We start from the raw sequence: 13,824 nt of genomic DNA on the forward strand, positions 1-13,824 counted from the left end.
TAAATATTGCACATTGCTGATCATTACCAATGTGCTTAGCGCTCCGCCTGCTTTAGGACTCGACTAATGAATGGAGTTTAAAAAATATATAAGAGAGCCGGGTCATGTCACCAGCCATAGTCACGTGACCAATTTCTCCTCCAATCACAGAGTGCTCTTTGCTGTGTTAATTGGAGAGAACTCTGCAAGTCATCAAAGGCTCCACTCTGCAGCGTGCATTTTATGAATGGCACATGGAGTAACTTTGCAGTTTACAGTGGAGAGAGGATAGCAGTATGTGTTCTATGTTATCAATAGCCCCCTCAGTGGGAAATTCCATTGTAGTATTTTTTGTGGTTTATCACGCCATCATTCAGAATAAAAGGCCAACCAACACACAGTAGAATAAACAAGTGTTTAATGATAAAACAGAGTTTAATATAATGACTTGGATCAAAATCTAAAGCAAGATAAAAATAATCAAGAGGCATGCATGGACTTCCGGTTCCGGCGCCCAATGTGCTAGTCGTGTGCAACATCGCTCCGTCCCGTACAGTTATCGAGTGCACCGTTCGGCTCTCTCACAACGCTCTGCAATCACCGGAATCACCAGAACGAGTCAATTTACAACTAGGCTATTTCTCTGGCCTAGGGAACATTAATTAAAATGCATTGTAATATTTCCAAAGACAACTTTTACATAATTACGTATAAACGAACGGGGGAGAAGGAGTTTCGCAATAAGTAACAAGTGTATAAACTATATGAATTCAGCTCCTGGGTTTCAAAACATATCATCAAGACAACACTATCCCTTTAGCAAAGAAATCCCACATTAGGAGCTATCAGCTGAACAAGTAACTCAATGAGTATATAATGTATCAAAAATACATTTAATTAACATGGAAGTAGTACAAATCATAAATCACCTAATACACAACATTTGAAATCTTTAAAAGGCTTCCCTTGAATAGCCCAAGTATTGGACAGGACAGTCGGGGTTAATTAACCACCAAACTAACAGGCAGTCACTGGTATAAGTAGATGGACTATATGGAAAAAGCAGATACAATTTTATCAACACACAGCAGGGTTACTCACTTCATATGTGGCTACAGAGTGAGAGTTCATCTGAGATTCCATGTTGGATGTAAATAGGATGTTTTAATGGAGCATATCCATATAATGATTTGCAATCCCAAAAGTTGTTTGCATTGTGCTTTTAAAGATCGCATGGTTTCTCTTATTTCTCGTCCGGATTAGCGTCAACTGACGGGGGTGGGAATATTTCTCCACATTTGGAATGACCCGAGGGTTTCCCTTGCGAGTGCGGCCGCACGGTAAGGCAGGGATAGATGAGGTTCCAGAGGCAGTGTGCTGGATCAGAGGGCCGGCTGCTAACTGATGGTCAAAGCAAATAAGCTGCACTCTGTCCAGGTTCAGAATCACTGGACCGTGCTGCTGCTGCTACGGTATGTAGATTAGCTCCACTCAATTTAGTCGGTGGATTGAAAGTTCGCCACCCGACAACGCACAAGCAGTGAGTCCAAGGTGTCCAGGGTGTCCAGGGAAGTCAGCAACATGCTGTCCCTCTGAGGAAGTCAGCAACACGCTGTCCCTCTGAGGAAGTCAGCAACACGCTGTCCCTCTGAGGGACAGCGTGTTGCTGACTTTCCAATGGAATATACACAGAATTCACTTCAGAAAAAGTAAACAGAAAGCTCAGATGATAACAATGTATTGGGTGTCATAGAACAAGAAGAAAGAACATGTTCGCACACTGAAAAATATAAAAGTGTGGACCGCATTTCACTTTAATACTCAACACTCCCTCATGCAGATTATTCAGTATTTTAGAAAACTTCTGATTTCCAAATCTAAAACATTATTCATTACTAAACAGCATAAATGATAAATGATCCCTTCACCTCATCACACTATCACCAGCAATACTCAGGTATGTCACATCACTGGACAAACTTGTTTTGTGTATTGAGCTGTATGAGCAAACACTAACGATTTGAATTCAGTCTATTGTTATATTTATTTCATGTCATGCTTTTTCATGTCTCATCCCTTCAATCTAAATCATATCTATGAAGAATAAAAGGCCAGTCTTTAAGGAAAATTTGAATGAAAACTGAGACGTTGCTGACTTATCTCAGATTTTTTTGTCTATGGATTTTCATTGAACACGCGGGCTAAGCTGCCCAAAACATCTTTCTTTGTGATCTTCCTCCAGCCATCCGGCAGTTTTGCTGGTTTAGCTTTGTATTCTTCAGCAAACTTCTCATTATACATAACAAAAATATATTTCCAGTAATCGGAGGACTCGATGCTGGCATCTGGCTGAATTGACCAGTCTGGATAAATCTCACGATAGTTTTTGTATGGGTGCCAAGAAACATCTGTGTCTGTATTTTTAAAGCGATTATCAGATATAACAGATGATGAGCATATATCAGTGGTTAATTCTTCACTTAAACTCCATCTGTATCTCCCCAGTCCATCAGGTCTATGGATAGTAGCAAAGTGCTCCTTGTGCTCACCACCTCCGGCCTCACAGGGTACCTTACAGAATGGACATTGCTTCCCACAGCCAACAACCTTCCTGAACAATTCATCCTGAGGCTTCATTGTCACCATAGAGAGTACAGACTTTATATTCATAGATTGCAGCTCTGATAAGATTCCTGATTCTGTGTCCTTGAGGAAGAGCAAAATGTTATCTGAAAACTGAACAACATCAGCCGTGTTCTGAAAAGTTATCAATTTCATCTCATCCTGTGGAATCACCAATTCATTTTGCAGCAACTCACACACACATTTCAGGAAATATGAGATATAAGAACTTCTGAGACATTTGTCTCCTTTAAGAGCTGCTTTTACTTTTGTAGTCACTGAAGAGATAATATTTTCTTCTAAGGGTTTCAGGAATTGTGGATCTCCATATTTCTCTTCAATGTAGTTCTGTATCCAGTCTCTTGTATATTCCTCATATGAGCCAATGAATGTCACATATTTCTGGAATGACTCTTCTTCCAGCAGATCTTTCATCAAAAAACTCTGAAAGAAGGTTCTGCTGCGGAATTTCTTGTTGTCTGAGCCGTGTAATATGTCATCTACTATTTTATTTCCAAGATGCTTGAAGACATGATCCTTCATGGCTGGTTTTAGGCATCGCTCACAAAATTCTTTGGCCTTAGTCTGACGTATATCTTTTTCTTCAAATGTACAGGTAAATATTTGTAAATATCCCGGCTTTAGCCTTTCCAGAGAAAGTTTTGGATCATTAGTCTCTATAAACTTGTCGTGCATTGCCTGAAATTCTTGGGATGCTCTTCCCAGAATGTGACACTTGATATCCAATTCAAAATGTGAGGAGAAGTTAAGATTTTTTGGCTCTTTACTGAGCTCTGTATTGATCATGTGGAGTATTTCCCGGCAGTAGGTGTCATCATAATCTTGTTCAGTTTTGACCTTCTCTCTGACAAATGTGTCACACTTATTTATTACAGAAACAGCAAAATTTTCTATTTTATCGTACACTTCCTTGTTTTCATAGCGGAACCATTTCTTGACTTTCTCTAGAGTCCCAGTCTGAATATGTTTTTCGTCTATTTTGAAAAAATATTTTATGTTCTCTTCTAAGTTGTGTACACGTAGTAAGGCTTCATTTATATCTGGTCCTTTAGTACTCATGTCATTCCTCAGTTGTGTCAGCATTGGCTTACTAACTATACGTCTTGGTAATTTCTCTATCTGTTGCTCTGTCAGTGTCTTCTCCCACATCTCCTCAAATGTATCCTGTAACTCTCGTTGACTTAGTTTCTCATTCTTCTCTCTGCACTTTCCAAGCAGATCTGTGATTTTGTCTTCTATTAGTTTCTGGGAGCCGCTCTTGATTTTCTCAATTTTGAATTTCCCTTTCTGCACAGAAACAGCCTCATCAATCCTGCTAAGAGCATTTATTTCCAATTCTTTCCTCAGGGACTCTATTCCTAAAGTGAACTCCTCTTTGTATCGTATTATAAGATGAACATTTTCATTTTCATTGTTAAAATAGTTTTCCAGCAATTTCACCATTTCAGTTTTTTCTTTAAGTAGCAATCTGTTGAGCTCATCCTTAAATTCTGAACACAATTCATCATTTAGACTTTCTGTAGTCTGATTCTTAATGTTTGTCTCTGTATGGATCTGCCATTCATGGACAGCTTTTTGGAACTCCCATTCCCACTGTGAGTATTGTATACACAGTTTATTATAAGCGTCTGCCACTAAACTGTTCCTGAAACTGAAGAGGAATTTCTCATGTTTGACAGCATTCCATAAACTTTTAATCCATTCTATAAATTCCGGAACGGTTGAAGGCTTGTTCTGCGATTTCTTGGTTTTCATTAATTCTAATAAATACTTTTTTAATTCAGACACATGTTCACTGTACCCAGAATTTACTGGAGCCATTGGAGGGACACCAAGCCACAGTCCAGGAATGTACCAATTGTCTTTCTCCAGGTTGTAGTTCATGACATCACTGAAAGTTTTGATTTCACTCTTATTCTCCATTGCAGCAGCTACTTTTGTCGTTTCATTTAGTTGTTCCAGAAGTTTCTTCCGGTCTCTCATGTTCTTTTCATGAGCGGACACATCACTCACATTCTGGTGTACAAACTGGCAGTTGGGTCTCTTTCCTATTTCTTTCATTCTCAGAAAAGCATGGACCACAATCTGTAAAATATCCTTCATTTCTGTGGTGTTCTCCATGGCCATATTGATAATGGTGATATCACTCAACCCGACCACTAGTGTGGCCAGTTCATTGTCATGTTCATAACTGCTCTCCAAAGAAGCCAACTCTGGAGCTTTCAGCCCCTCAGTGTCAATGACCAGGATGAAGTGACAGCCCAGCTCCTCATGGAGGTTCTCTTTCACATTCAAAAGAGTCATGAAGGCTCCTCGTGTACATCTTCCACTGGCCACTGGGAACTGCAAACCAAACATGGTGTTGAGAAGGGTGGACTTCCCCGTACTCTGCACACCCAGCACTGTGATCACTCTCATTCTGCATTTTCCTCCTGTTTTACGGTCCAGTTCTTTGAGAACATCAGTTATCCACCCTAGGGGAATGTTGGAGACATCTCCATCTATCAGCTCCAACGGGAACCCATCTAACAAGAGATTAGCAGCAATTTCTGGTAGTCTAACAAATTGCCTAAATCTTTTAGTTATTTTGTTTACCTTAACCATGGAACATTCAGCTTCATAAAACTGTCCCATCTCACGCAGGAAATGTTCAATGCCTAACGAACTGTCAGCAATTTTCTGGTCTATCTGTTTGAGCTCTTTCTTATTACTTGAGATGTTGTTACATTTTTCTTTGTATTGAGCTTGTAGAGTAGAAAGATGATCTCTAGCAATTGAATCAAGTTCAAGTTTCATCCATTTTATAAAATATTGTTTCTCAGTCTGAAAAAAATCAGCGATTGCTTCAATAAAGAGCTTTAAACCAGGAGGCAGATCATGCTTATGTTGTTCTTCATGCAATGATATTTGTTCCTTTTCCAGTTCATCTTTATATTGTTGCGTTTCTTTACCCTTTTGATTCGTCATTCTGCAAAGTTCCTTCTCTAATTTAGATAGCTTTCTCCAGAGATCTCCCTGTAATGTCAAAGTGTTTTTCTTGTACTCAGACACATTTGTTATTTCTTCTGTAATTTGTTTGGCATGGTCCCTGGCTTTCTGACATTCAGCAACACTCTCATCCACTTGGATGTGCAATTCACAAGTTTCTTTCTCAAGATCTCTCAAACTATTCTTTTTTGATTTACTGTTTAAGAAATTAACAAAAATACTTTGCAGTTTTTTTACAAATGCTGCCTCGTTTGCCGTTCCGTCATGCATTATCACATTTGATTTTTTCAACTTTAGCGCTGGCTTTAGGTTTTGAAGAGTCTTCTGTGTCTGTGCACTGACCGCTTTCCCAGGACCAGGGGTAACAATAAAGTAGTACTGAGTGTCAGTGGTATGACAAGTTGATAACAATCTGAATTCTCCCTCAGAAATACTCTCAAGAAATATAAACACAGCCGATGAAATTTGAGTCAGAAACATGAACTGGTCCCCATTGGTCTCCACGTCTCCTCGTAGGTTGGTGACTGCAATGGGCTCTGGGAAAACATCAGACTTACCACAAGGAAAATACCAGGACATTTCCACCAGTCCATCAGATATTTGTCTCTTAATGTTTCCTCCCTCCATATTGTCATGTATGAAGAAGTTATTATGTAGTTGAGCTGGATTAAGCACTTGGTTAAGGATTTTAGATTTGGATAACTTGTTTTTTCCTAGTCTGACAAAAGAGAAGATCGGCATTGAAGTATTCACCACATTTTCTTCTCTGAACCCTTTAATGTCAGCTAGGGACTGAGGTCTCCACTTTTTCACAATGTCCCTCATTGCCCCCAGCATGAGGGTGCAGTGTGACCCGTCACTAGCTGGGAACAGAAGAGGAACAGCGAACTGACACATGGACAATTTGCTTACAATTTCTTGTTGCAGAAAACTGTCTGAGCAATGCAGGAGAACACACAGAACATCCAGGGGGTGAATGGAGGCTGATGAATTGTCACCTGAAACCAAAGAAGCATTAAATAGGTTGTCATCATCATCATCATTATCATAATTGTCATTTACATCTTTATCTTTCTCAAGAATGTCTCTCATAGTCCTGTTTAAGGCCATGAGTTTCCTCAAGTAATTCCAGGGTAGATCCTCTACAGTTTTAGGAGGTTGGCCATGAACATTCTCTAAACCAATACTCAGGATATCCCTCAGAGTCAATTTTGAAGCCAGGTAAGGTTTCATGTTCATTCTCTCTACAAGCTGATGAAAGGTGGTTTCTCTGGTATGAAGATCTGTAAGAAAAACACAATTTTACTATTTTATATTATGTTTCTGGATTGCCAGACAGTTTACATGCAAGCATATACACACCACCACCAAGGTGAAGAGGTTTTCCCTCACTCCCAAAAAAGGGAAGAGAAATAGAGGCACAGACAAAACCGAAACCACCTGTTTAGTAGAGTGGAAAAGGGTAAGAACCTGTGACAGTGTTCTTATTGCTCTAAGTTCCTGTCCCTCTAACAACACTCAATTTCTTGTACAGGCATCACAGGCACAGTAATTGAGAAAGAGACAACACAATGGCAGTGAGTGTGGATGGGAGAGAAGAGCAGAAGAGGAGCAATAGCAATTAGTTGTGACTCTGGGGCATAGCGAATGAAGAGGAGGAGCAGGAGCTGATCATGGAAGGGGGTGGTGGGGAGAGAGGAGTTGCTACTACCATGGAACACTGGAAGAGAAGACAGAGCAGTAACTGAACACATACTGTGGAGAATAAGAGAGACAGCAGGGCAGTAGCAAACATATGCCAGAGTGGAAAGAGAGAGAAGACAGAGCAGAAACTGAACACATGCTGGGGAGGAAAGAGAGAGGCAGTAGGCTCTGAGCTGACCAAGGAATGAGAAAAAGACAGAGGGGAGACAGACAGAACATGATCCTGGACTGGGAAAAAATAAGTAAAAAATGTACATACAATTCTGATGGTGGGTGGGTAAGGCTGAGAACTATATGCTTGTGCACTACCTATAGTGGGGGAGAAAATGGTAGAGGTGGTAGAAGGGAAGTTAACTGTTCTGTGGGGAGGAGGACACAATGCAAAGTGATTGTGTACCAGAGATTGATGAAGTACTGTAGAAGCTAAGTGGCACGATCTGGGATCAGGCTCGGAGTCAAGTAGCTGTAACAGCAGGCAAAGTCGTAGTCAAACAGGCAGAGTTCGGTACACAAGCAGACGGTAGTATAGGAGCAGGCAGAAGCGTAGTCAGAGATGAAGCCGAGGTCAGTAGCCAAAGGTATCAGGTATGAAGTGGTAGACTATGAGAGTAGTCGGTGAATCAGCAGCCAAAGGTTGGTACACGGGTAGCAGTATGAGCGGATTGTATCACAGGAGGAGCAAGGACGCAAGATATTGGAAGGAGCACAATAATCTGGCAAACAGGAAGTACAGAGGCGTGGCTTAAATAGGAAGTTCAAGGGAGGAGCAAGGAGTTCAGAGTTTAGCAGAAACTAGGTTTAACTGAGGATTACACAGGAGATCAGGCAAGGCGCTAGCCAAGGTTCTAAGGTGGCTCAGCAGGTAGAACCTCCGCCAGCCACAGCAGAGGCCCTGGGTTCAGATTCGGCTCCTGACACTAAGCGGTGTAGCAGCTGAGTGTGGACCTTTGGATGATTAGGCAGAGCAGGAACTGATCATGGCTTGGTCAGAAGGTAATTGTGGTTGGGGAGGAAAGATAAATGCAGAGTGAGAGCAGGTTGTGCTTGGTAGATAGAGAAGCAAAGGTGTAGGTTATCATAGCCAGGGAGGAGAGGAAAGCAGAGTAGGAGATGATCATATTTAGGATGAGCAGAGTAAAGCTGTTAATAGCAATGAAACCAACTTCCCCTTCCTTACAAATAGACCTCCTCACCTAACATAGGAGAGGTTAAGAACAATAGAGTCCCTGTCAGCTAGACTACACAACTCCTCGGAAGACTATAATAAAACTCGGGCTCTACAAACTAAGTGTGAATGACTGGGGGTCACCTATTGGGCACTCCCTGCCCAAACCCATGGCTGGGTATCTCCACCCTACCACCAAAGCGTCTCTTTCTACCCACACTACTGTCCCTACCTTACCTTCTCCCATTCCTCCCTATTCTAATCAGTTTTAAAATAAATGGAAACGTTTTCTAAGAAACAAGGTTTATTGCTCCAGCTTTGTCATTGCATACTCTGTATCCCTGTACTCTTTCACAACTTGCAAAAAGTACGGATCCCCAAGTATTTTTTAATCACAACCCCCAACCTCAGGGATATCTCAGAGGTCTCAGGGACTGCTACCTCCCAAGCATTGAACCTTTCCATTCCCCTCCAACTATTCCTTTACCCCCTATTTCCACTATGGAACACTTTACAACCTACATCTACATTGCATTATTGGGATAGTATTTTGCTCTAATATATCTGTATTGCTATTTTTCATGATAATAGGATTAAACTAAACAATTATAACTAAAAAATACAGGTAAAAGCACAGGAAAAAAAAATTATTTTAGATGCTTAGTTGTTTTGTTTTTCTTTTCCTTTTTTTTGTTTTCATATACTTGCAATGTGTCCTGGAACTTGTTAAAAATATAATTACCTCAGAAAGAGTTGATCCCCTAACACAGTCCTCTCCCTCGTTGCACATCATAGCCCTCTCCTCCTTTGGGAGTGTCTAACTATTCTTTGTGCTGGCCCAGCTGCTCTGCACCTCCCCTCCCTTCCCTACTTATCCTTTTATGTAACAGTCAGGGGAGGAGCCAAGAAGAATATTATAGAGCATCACTTAAGTAACAGCTCTATGTCTGCTAGCGCTGCTGCCATCAGAAACCAAGATGGTGGTATTCAGCAGAGGTTTCAGGGCTTTTGGATGCCTACACAAGGAAGGCTTTTACAGGTAGATAACATGCATAAAATATATATTAAAATCACATATAATCCTTTGGTTAGATTGTTGCTGAAATGAATGATTTGGCAACAGGCTCTATTTAAGTTCTCTTCCACCACCCAATGCAATGGGATATGAAGAGCATTTAGCACTAAATGCCAAAGACACAACTGCGGAGGAAAATCAGGTTAGAATGTCATTAAACCAAGTAAAGATATATTTATGTAGCACCCCCTACCCCCTGAAAGTGGATGAGGACCCCAGACAGCTTGGTGGGCTGACATTTCATTTCAGGGTGGGATTCTTGACTCTTTGTGTGATGAAGGAAAACTAGGACCTTGTCACTTTAGGGAGACTTATGCATTTATCAAACCCAGACAGTGAAGAATTAGGGCACAGGATACCAAGAACTGCAGTAAATGATAGACTCCTGAACTACTTACAATCAATATGGAAGAGGGCCTTTATGTCAGAACTGCCACTCTATACACTTCAGACTGTAAGTGGTAATAACATGTGGACCCACTGCATGGACTTCCAAAACATCCGGCAGTGTCTCCCCAGCAGTGGCCTGTACCCCACTCTCCAAAACAACTTCTAGGCCCCAAGTCCAGGCCTATCGATCTGACCTCAGGCTGACTACAGCCCAGCTGAACCACTAAATTTGGGAATAGGGAAACCTCTGCTTAGGGCAAGGTCCCTACATTCAGGCTGTAGCAAAGACAATGGGAAGGAAACCTATAAAATAAAGTATGGCATAAAGTGCCATAAAGTGCCAGAGAGTGTAGTGTGGAGAGTTCCTTGCAATGAACTAAGAATTCTAATGTTTACAATAACTTATGGCCAGAATATGGGGCTTTCTAGGTGCCAATGATTGTACAAACTCATGTCAGGATAAAATAATCTTTTATTTGTGCATATTAAAATGATTATGTGTCTGTCCACATTACTGAATTACAACCATGTAACATGATATACATTCCATATATCACAGATACTTGATAATATTAAAGATAGATAGAGTCCTTTTTATTTACTTGTTCATATGACATAAAGGCTCGACGCATTTCGTGATTATGCTTCTTCAGAAGCCTTAACAATCTGTGGACAATCAACAGTGTCCAGGACACCCAAAACAAAGAATGGGGGAGGAGAAGAAAGAAGCACGCAGCATAACAACCAAGTGGGGGCTTTCCTGGGCGATCAAGGTAGAGCCCAGCAAATTTCCACTTAACTGAACTTCACAGCATATTATATATGAAGATAGGAGGAGAGCTAAATTGCTTGTATAGAGGGATGTTTCATGCGTTTCACTAATCAGGGTGACTGATTAAACCCAAGCATTATAGTACCAATCCCCCAATCCATCTCAAACAGCCATATAAGTCCTTCCCCTGTAGATCTCCTAGTAAAAACCATAGAATTCTACAAAGGAATTATTCTAATAGTTCTGGTGGTGTATAGTTGCACCCACCTCCCCCTCCAGGGGGGGGCATGTCTAGATTATTTTATCTAGACATAAGTTTGTACAATCATTGGCACCTAGAAAGCTCCATTTTACCTTGCATAAGTTATTGTAATGATCCTGTAGGGGTGTAGTACCGCACACTTATCTTGCACTCCTTTTTGCAAAATAGAATCTTTTTTTAGTAAGAATCTAAATGAATTAACTACAGCCACTGATTTGTTTAAGTACCTAAACTAGTATTATTTAAATTGTATTTATTTAGTTCTTTGTTTGCTAGACACATCACACATTCTGAGGTCACTGAAATGCTTGTTAATAATAAAGGGAGTGATTACTCCCGACTTCTACTATTTAACTAGAAATGTCCTATGAATTAGAGAAAATATTAATTATAACTATTATAATTAAAGTTAGAGCAGAAAGGTCACTCACCATCGACTTCCACAGATGTATAACGAGACGAAGGCTGATCATCAGGAATACATCGCGATACATGGCTAGGAGATGCTAGTTCACACACACCATCAAGTTTATCTTCAGTTTTGTTTGGCTCCTTGGTGGCCATGAGGCTGGGAGGCTCCAGGTCACACAAGCTGCTCACGTTCTCTTTTTTATCCTGTGGGTACACGAGGCCGGGGGATGTCATTTCACGTATGTCTTCAAGATGATCTTCAGTTTCTTTATTCTTCAAGGGGGGTATGGCGGCAGAAGGCTCCAGTCCCCCCAATATGTCAACATTCTCTTCCATTCCTGTATCTCCCTGAGGAGTTACAAGGCTAGGAGACTGCAGGTCACACAAGCTGTTCACATTCTCTTTTTTATCCTCTTTGTACACAGGGCTGGGGGAGGTCGATTCACACATGTCATCAAGATGTTCTTCAGGTTCTTTATTTTCTAAGGGGACTATGGGGGCAGAAAGTTCCAGTTCACCCAATATGTCAAAATGTTCTTCCATTTCTGTATCTGAATGCTGGGAGACGTGGGGTCACACAGGCTGTTTATAATCTGTTTCAACTTTTAATTCTCCTTAACATGTGTAGTAACTTCAACTTCACACAAGTTTTCTTCACTAAAGTCCAAATCTCTGATGTTTAATGGTCCGTGGCTTCTCAATGCAGAACTCTATAATGTCTGATTATGCAATCTGAAAAGGAATACCAAGTGTCAGCCATCAGTAACTATGTCTTTTAATATAGACAGTCTTATGTACACTAGACATGTGCGATTCGTTTCGTTCCGAATCGAAATTCGGACGAATTTTCGGAAATTCGGACATTCGGATGTATCGGAAGCATTACATGGAACTGATTTCAGGTTAGTGGTTCAGCAGCAATGGTTATAGTCAAAATGCGGTCTAATCTATTCACATGGTGTCACAACCTTTCCATAACATAACACTGCTCTGTAATGCCCATTCACATATCTGTACTTAAGATAGTCATTAGCATACCCTATGTACCGAGTACATATGTCGGTATAAGTTACTGGCAGATGCCAGCACTACATCCTGTTCCTCTTCAGCCTACATCCCCCAAATCTCAGTGTACTGTACTCGGTGACCTTACTAGACAATTTGAAAACGTCAACAAGAGAAGGCATAGAGCCAGCACTGAACAAGAGTGTAAAGTGTAAAAGTTGAGATTCACGACTCCAGGGCTCAACAAGAATACTTCTGAAGGATTGTACAGGTATCATTTTTTATCTACCTCCTGCTGCTTGAGCCTCTAGTCTGCTAGACAACTGACAGGTGTGCTTTAATGGAAACCTTTACCGCTCTTATGAAGACAAAATTGACTGAAGAGTCTTCAGAAAAAGGCACTTCCATGAGTTTCCATCTTCTGGTTGGTAGGCAGAAGCAGACTTGATTGAGGGAAAGGGGGGCATTGCATATACTAAAAGCAACCACTGGTTTACATCCCCCTGGCATTAGACTCCTAATGTTACCTTTGCAGCCCATTTAAGCCCATTGTGACCTGGGTGTGAAATGGTTGGGAGATTCTGTGGCTGGTGGGGTGCGTTGCTGTGAATAGGGGGGAGTAAAGTGGGTGGCAGGAAGGTTCTGTGAACTGGAAAGGGGAAGTGTGACAGTTTTACCTGCAGGGGAGGAGGGAGGACCTGTAACTGGTGGGGTGGTTTTGTGACCATGGAAGTGTGGGGAAGGTAAAGAAACCAAGGAGGGAAAGGTGGGTAGGAGGCAGTGGCATAACCAGAGTTATGGGCGCCCAGGGCAGAACATTTTTTTTCGCCCCCCCCCCCGATATTATATAAACATCCACTGGAACTGTAACCCCCACCCCCACACATATATATCAGCTAAGGAACTACAAGTCCAAGCATGCCATCATTGTCCCTGTACACCCCCCCACACACACACACATATCACCCAGGGAACGGCAATATCTGGTTGTTGTACAGGGGCAATGAGGGCATGCTGGGACTTGTAGTTCCCTAGCTGATATGTTATGAAGCTGTATTCCACCTGAAAGTACTACAATGCCATTATAGAACTAAGAATAGAACATAAAATAAAACTTTTTTTTCTTCTAATACTTACCTGATTCCTGGATCCAACAACAAGTGCAGCCCCCCGTCTCCCACGCTGTTAGAAGTTGCATACAGCGTGTGCTGGTTACTACTTAAACCGGTGCGCGCTGTGTGCAGCTTCTGAGAAGAAACGCTATTAGCATAGCGGGGAAGGCGGCTGCACATTTTGCAACGCTCCTGCTATGCGATCCGGGCTGGCTGGATCAGGCACTGTAGAGGGCCGCCCGCAGTGGCCTCGGAGGAGCGATCGGCCGCCCGATGACAGAGCCGGGTGCATGTGGCAGAGAGAGGGAGCCACTGCAT

At 41.6% G+C, this 13,824-nt stretch overlaps 1 protein-coding gene across 1 annotated transcript in view; it reads right to left on the bottom strand.

Annotated features, from left to right (window-relative positions):
• Nucleotides 1–2,154: 2,154 nt before the first annotated feature.
• LOC108796893 (interferon-induced very large GTPase 1-like) overlaps nt 2,155–13,824 on the bottom strand; it is an 18,939-nt gene continuing 7,269 nt past the window's right edge. Inside the window, exons 4-5 of the mRNA XM_018568450.1 lie at nt 11,410–11,880; nt 2,155–6,893 (exon numbers count right to left, since the gene is read on the bottom strand). Coding sequence (XP_018423952.1) covers nt 2,155–6,893; nt 11,410–11,880 — 5,210 coding nt within the window. The remainder of the gene's footprint in view (nt 6,894–11,409; nt 11,881–13,824) is intronic.

The sequence above is a fragment of the Nanorana parkeri genome, unplaced genomic scaffold, assembly GCF_000935625.1.
Source record: "Nanorana parkeri isolate BGI_ZX_2015 unplaced genomic scaffold, ASM93562v1 scaffold1190, whole genome shotgun sequence".
Lineage (NCBI taxonomy): Eukaryota > Metazoa > Chordata > Amphibia > Anura > Dicroglossidae > Nanorana > Nanorana parkeri.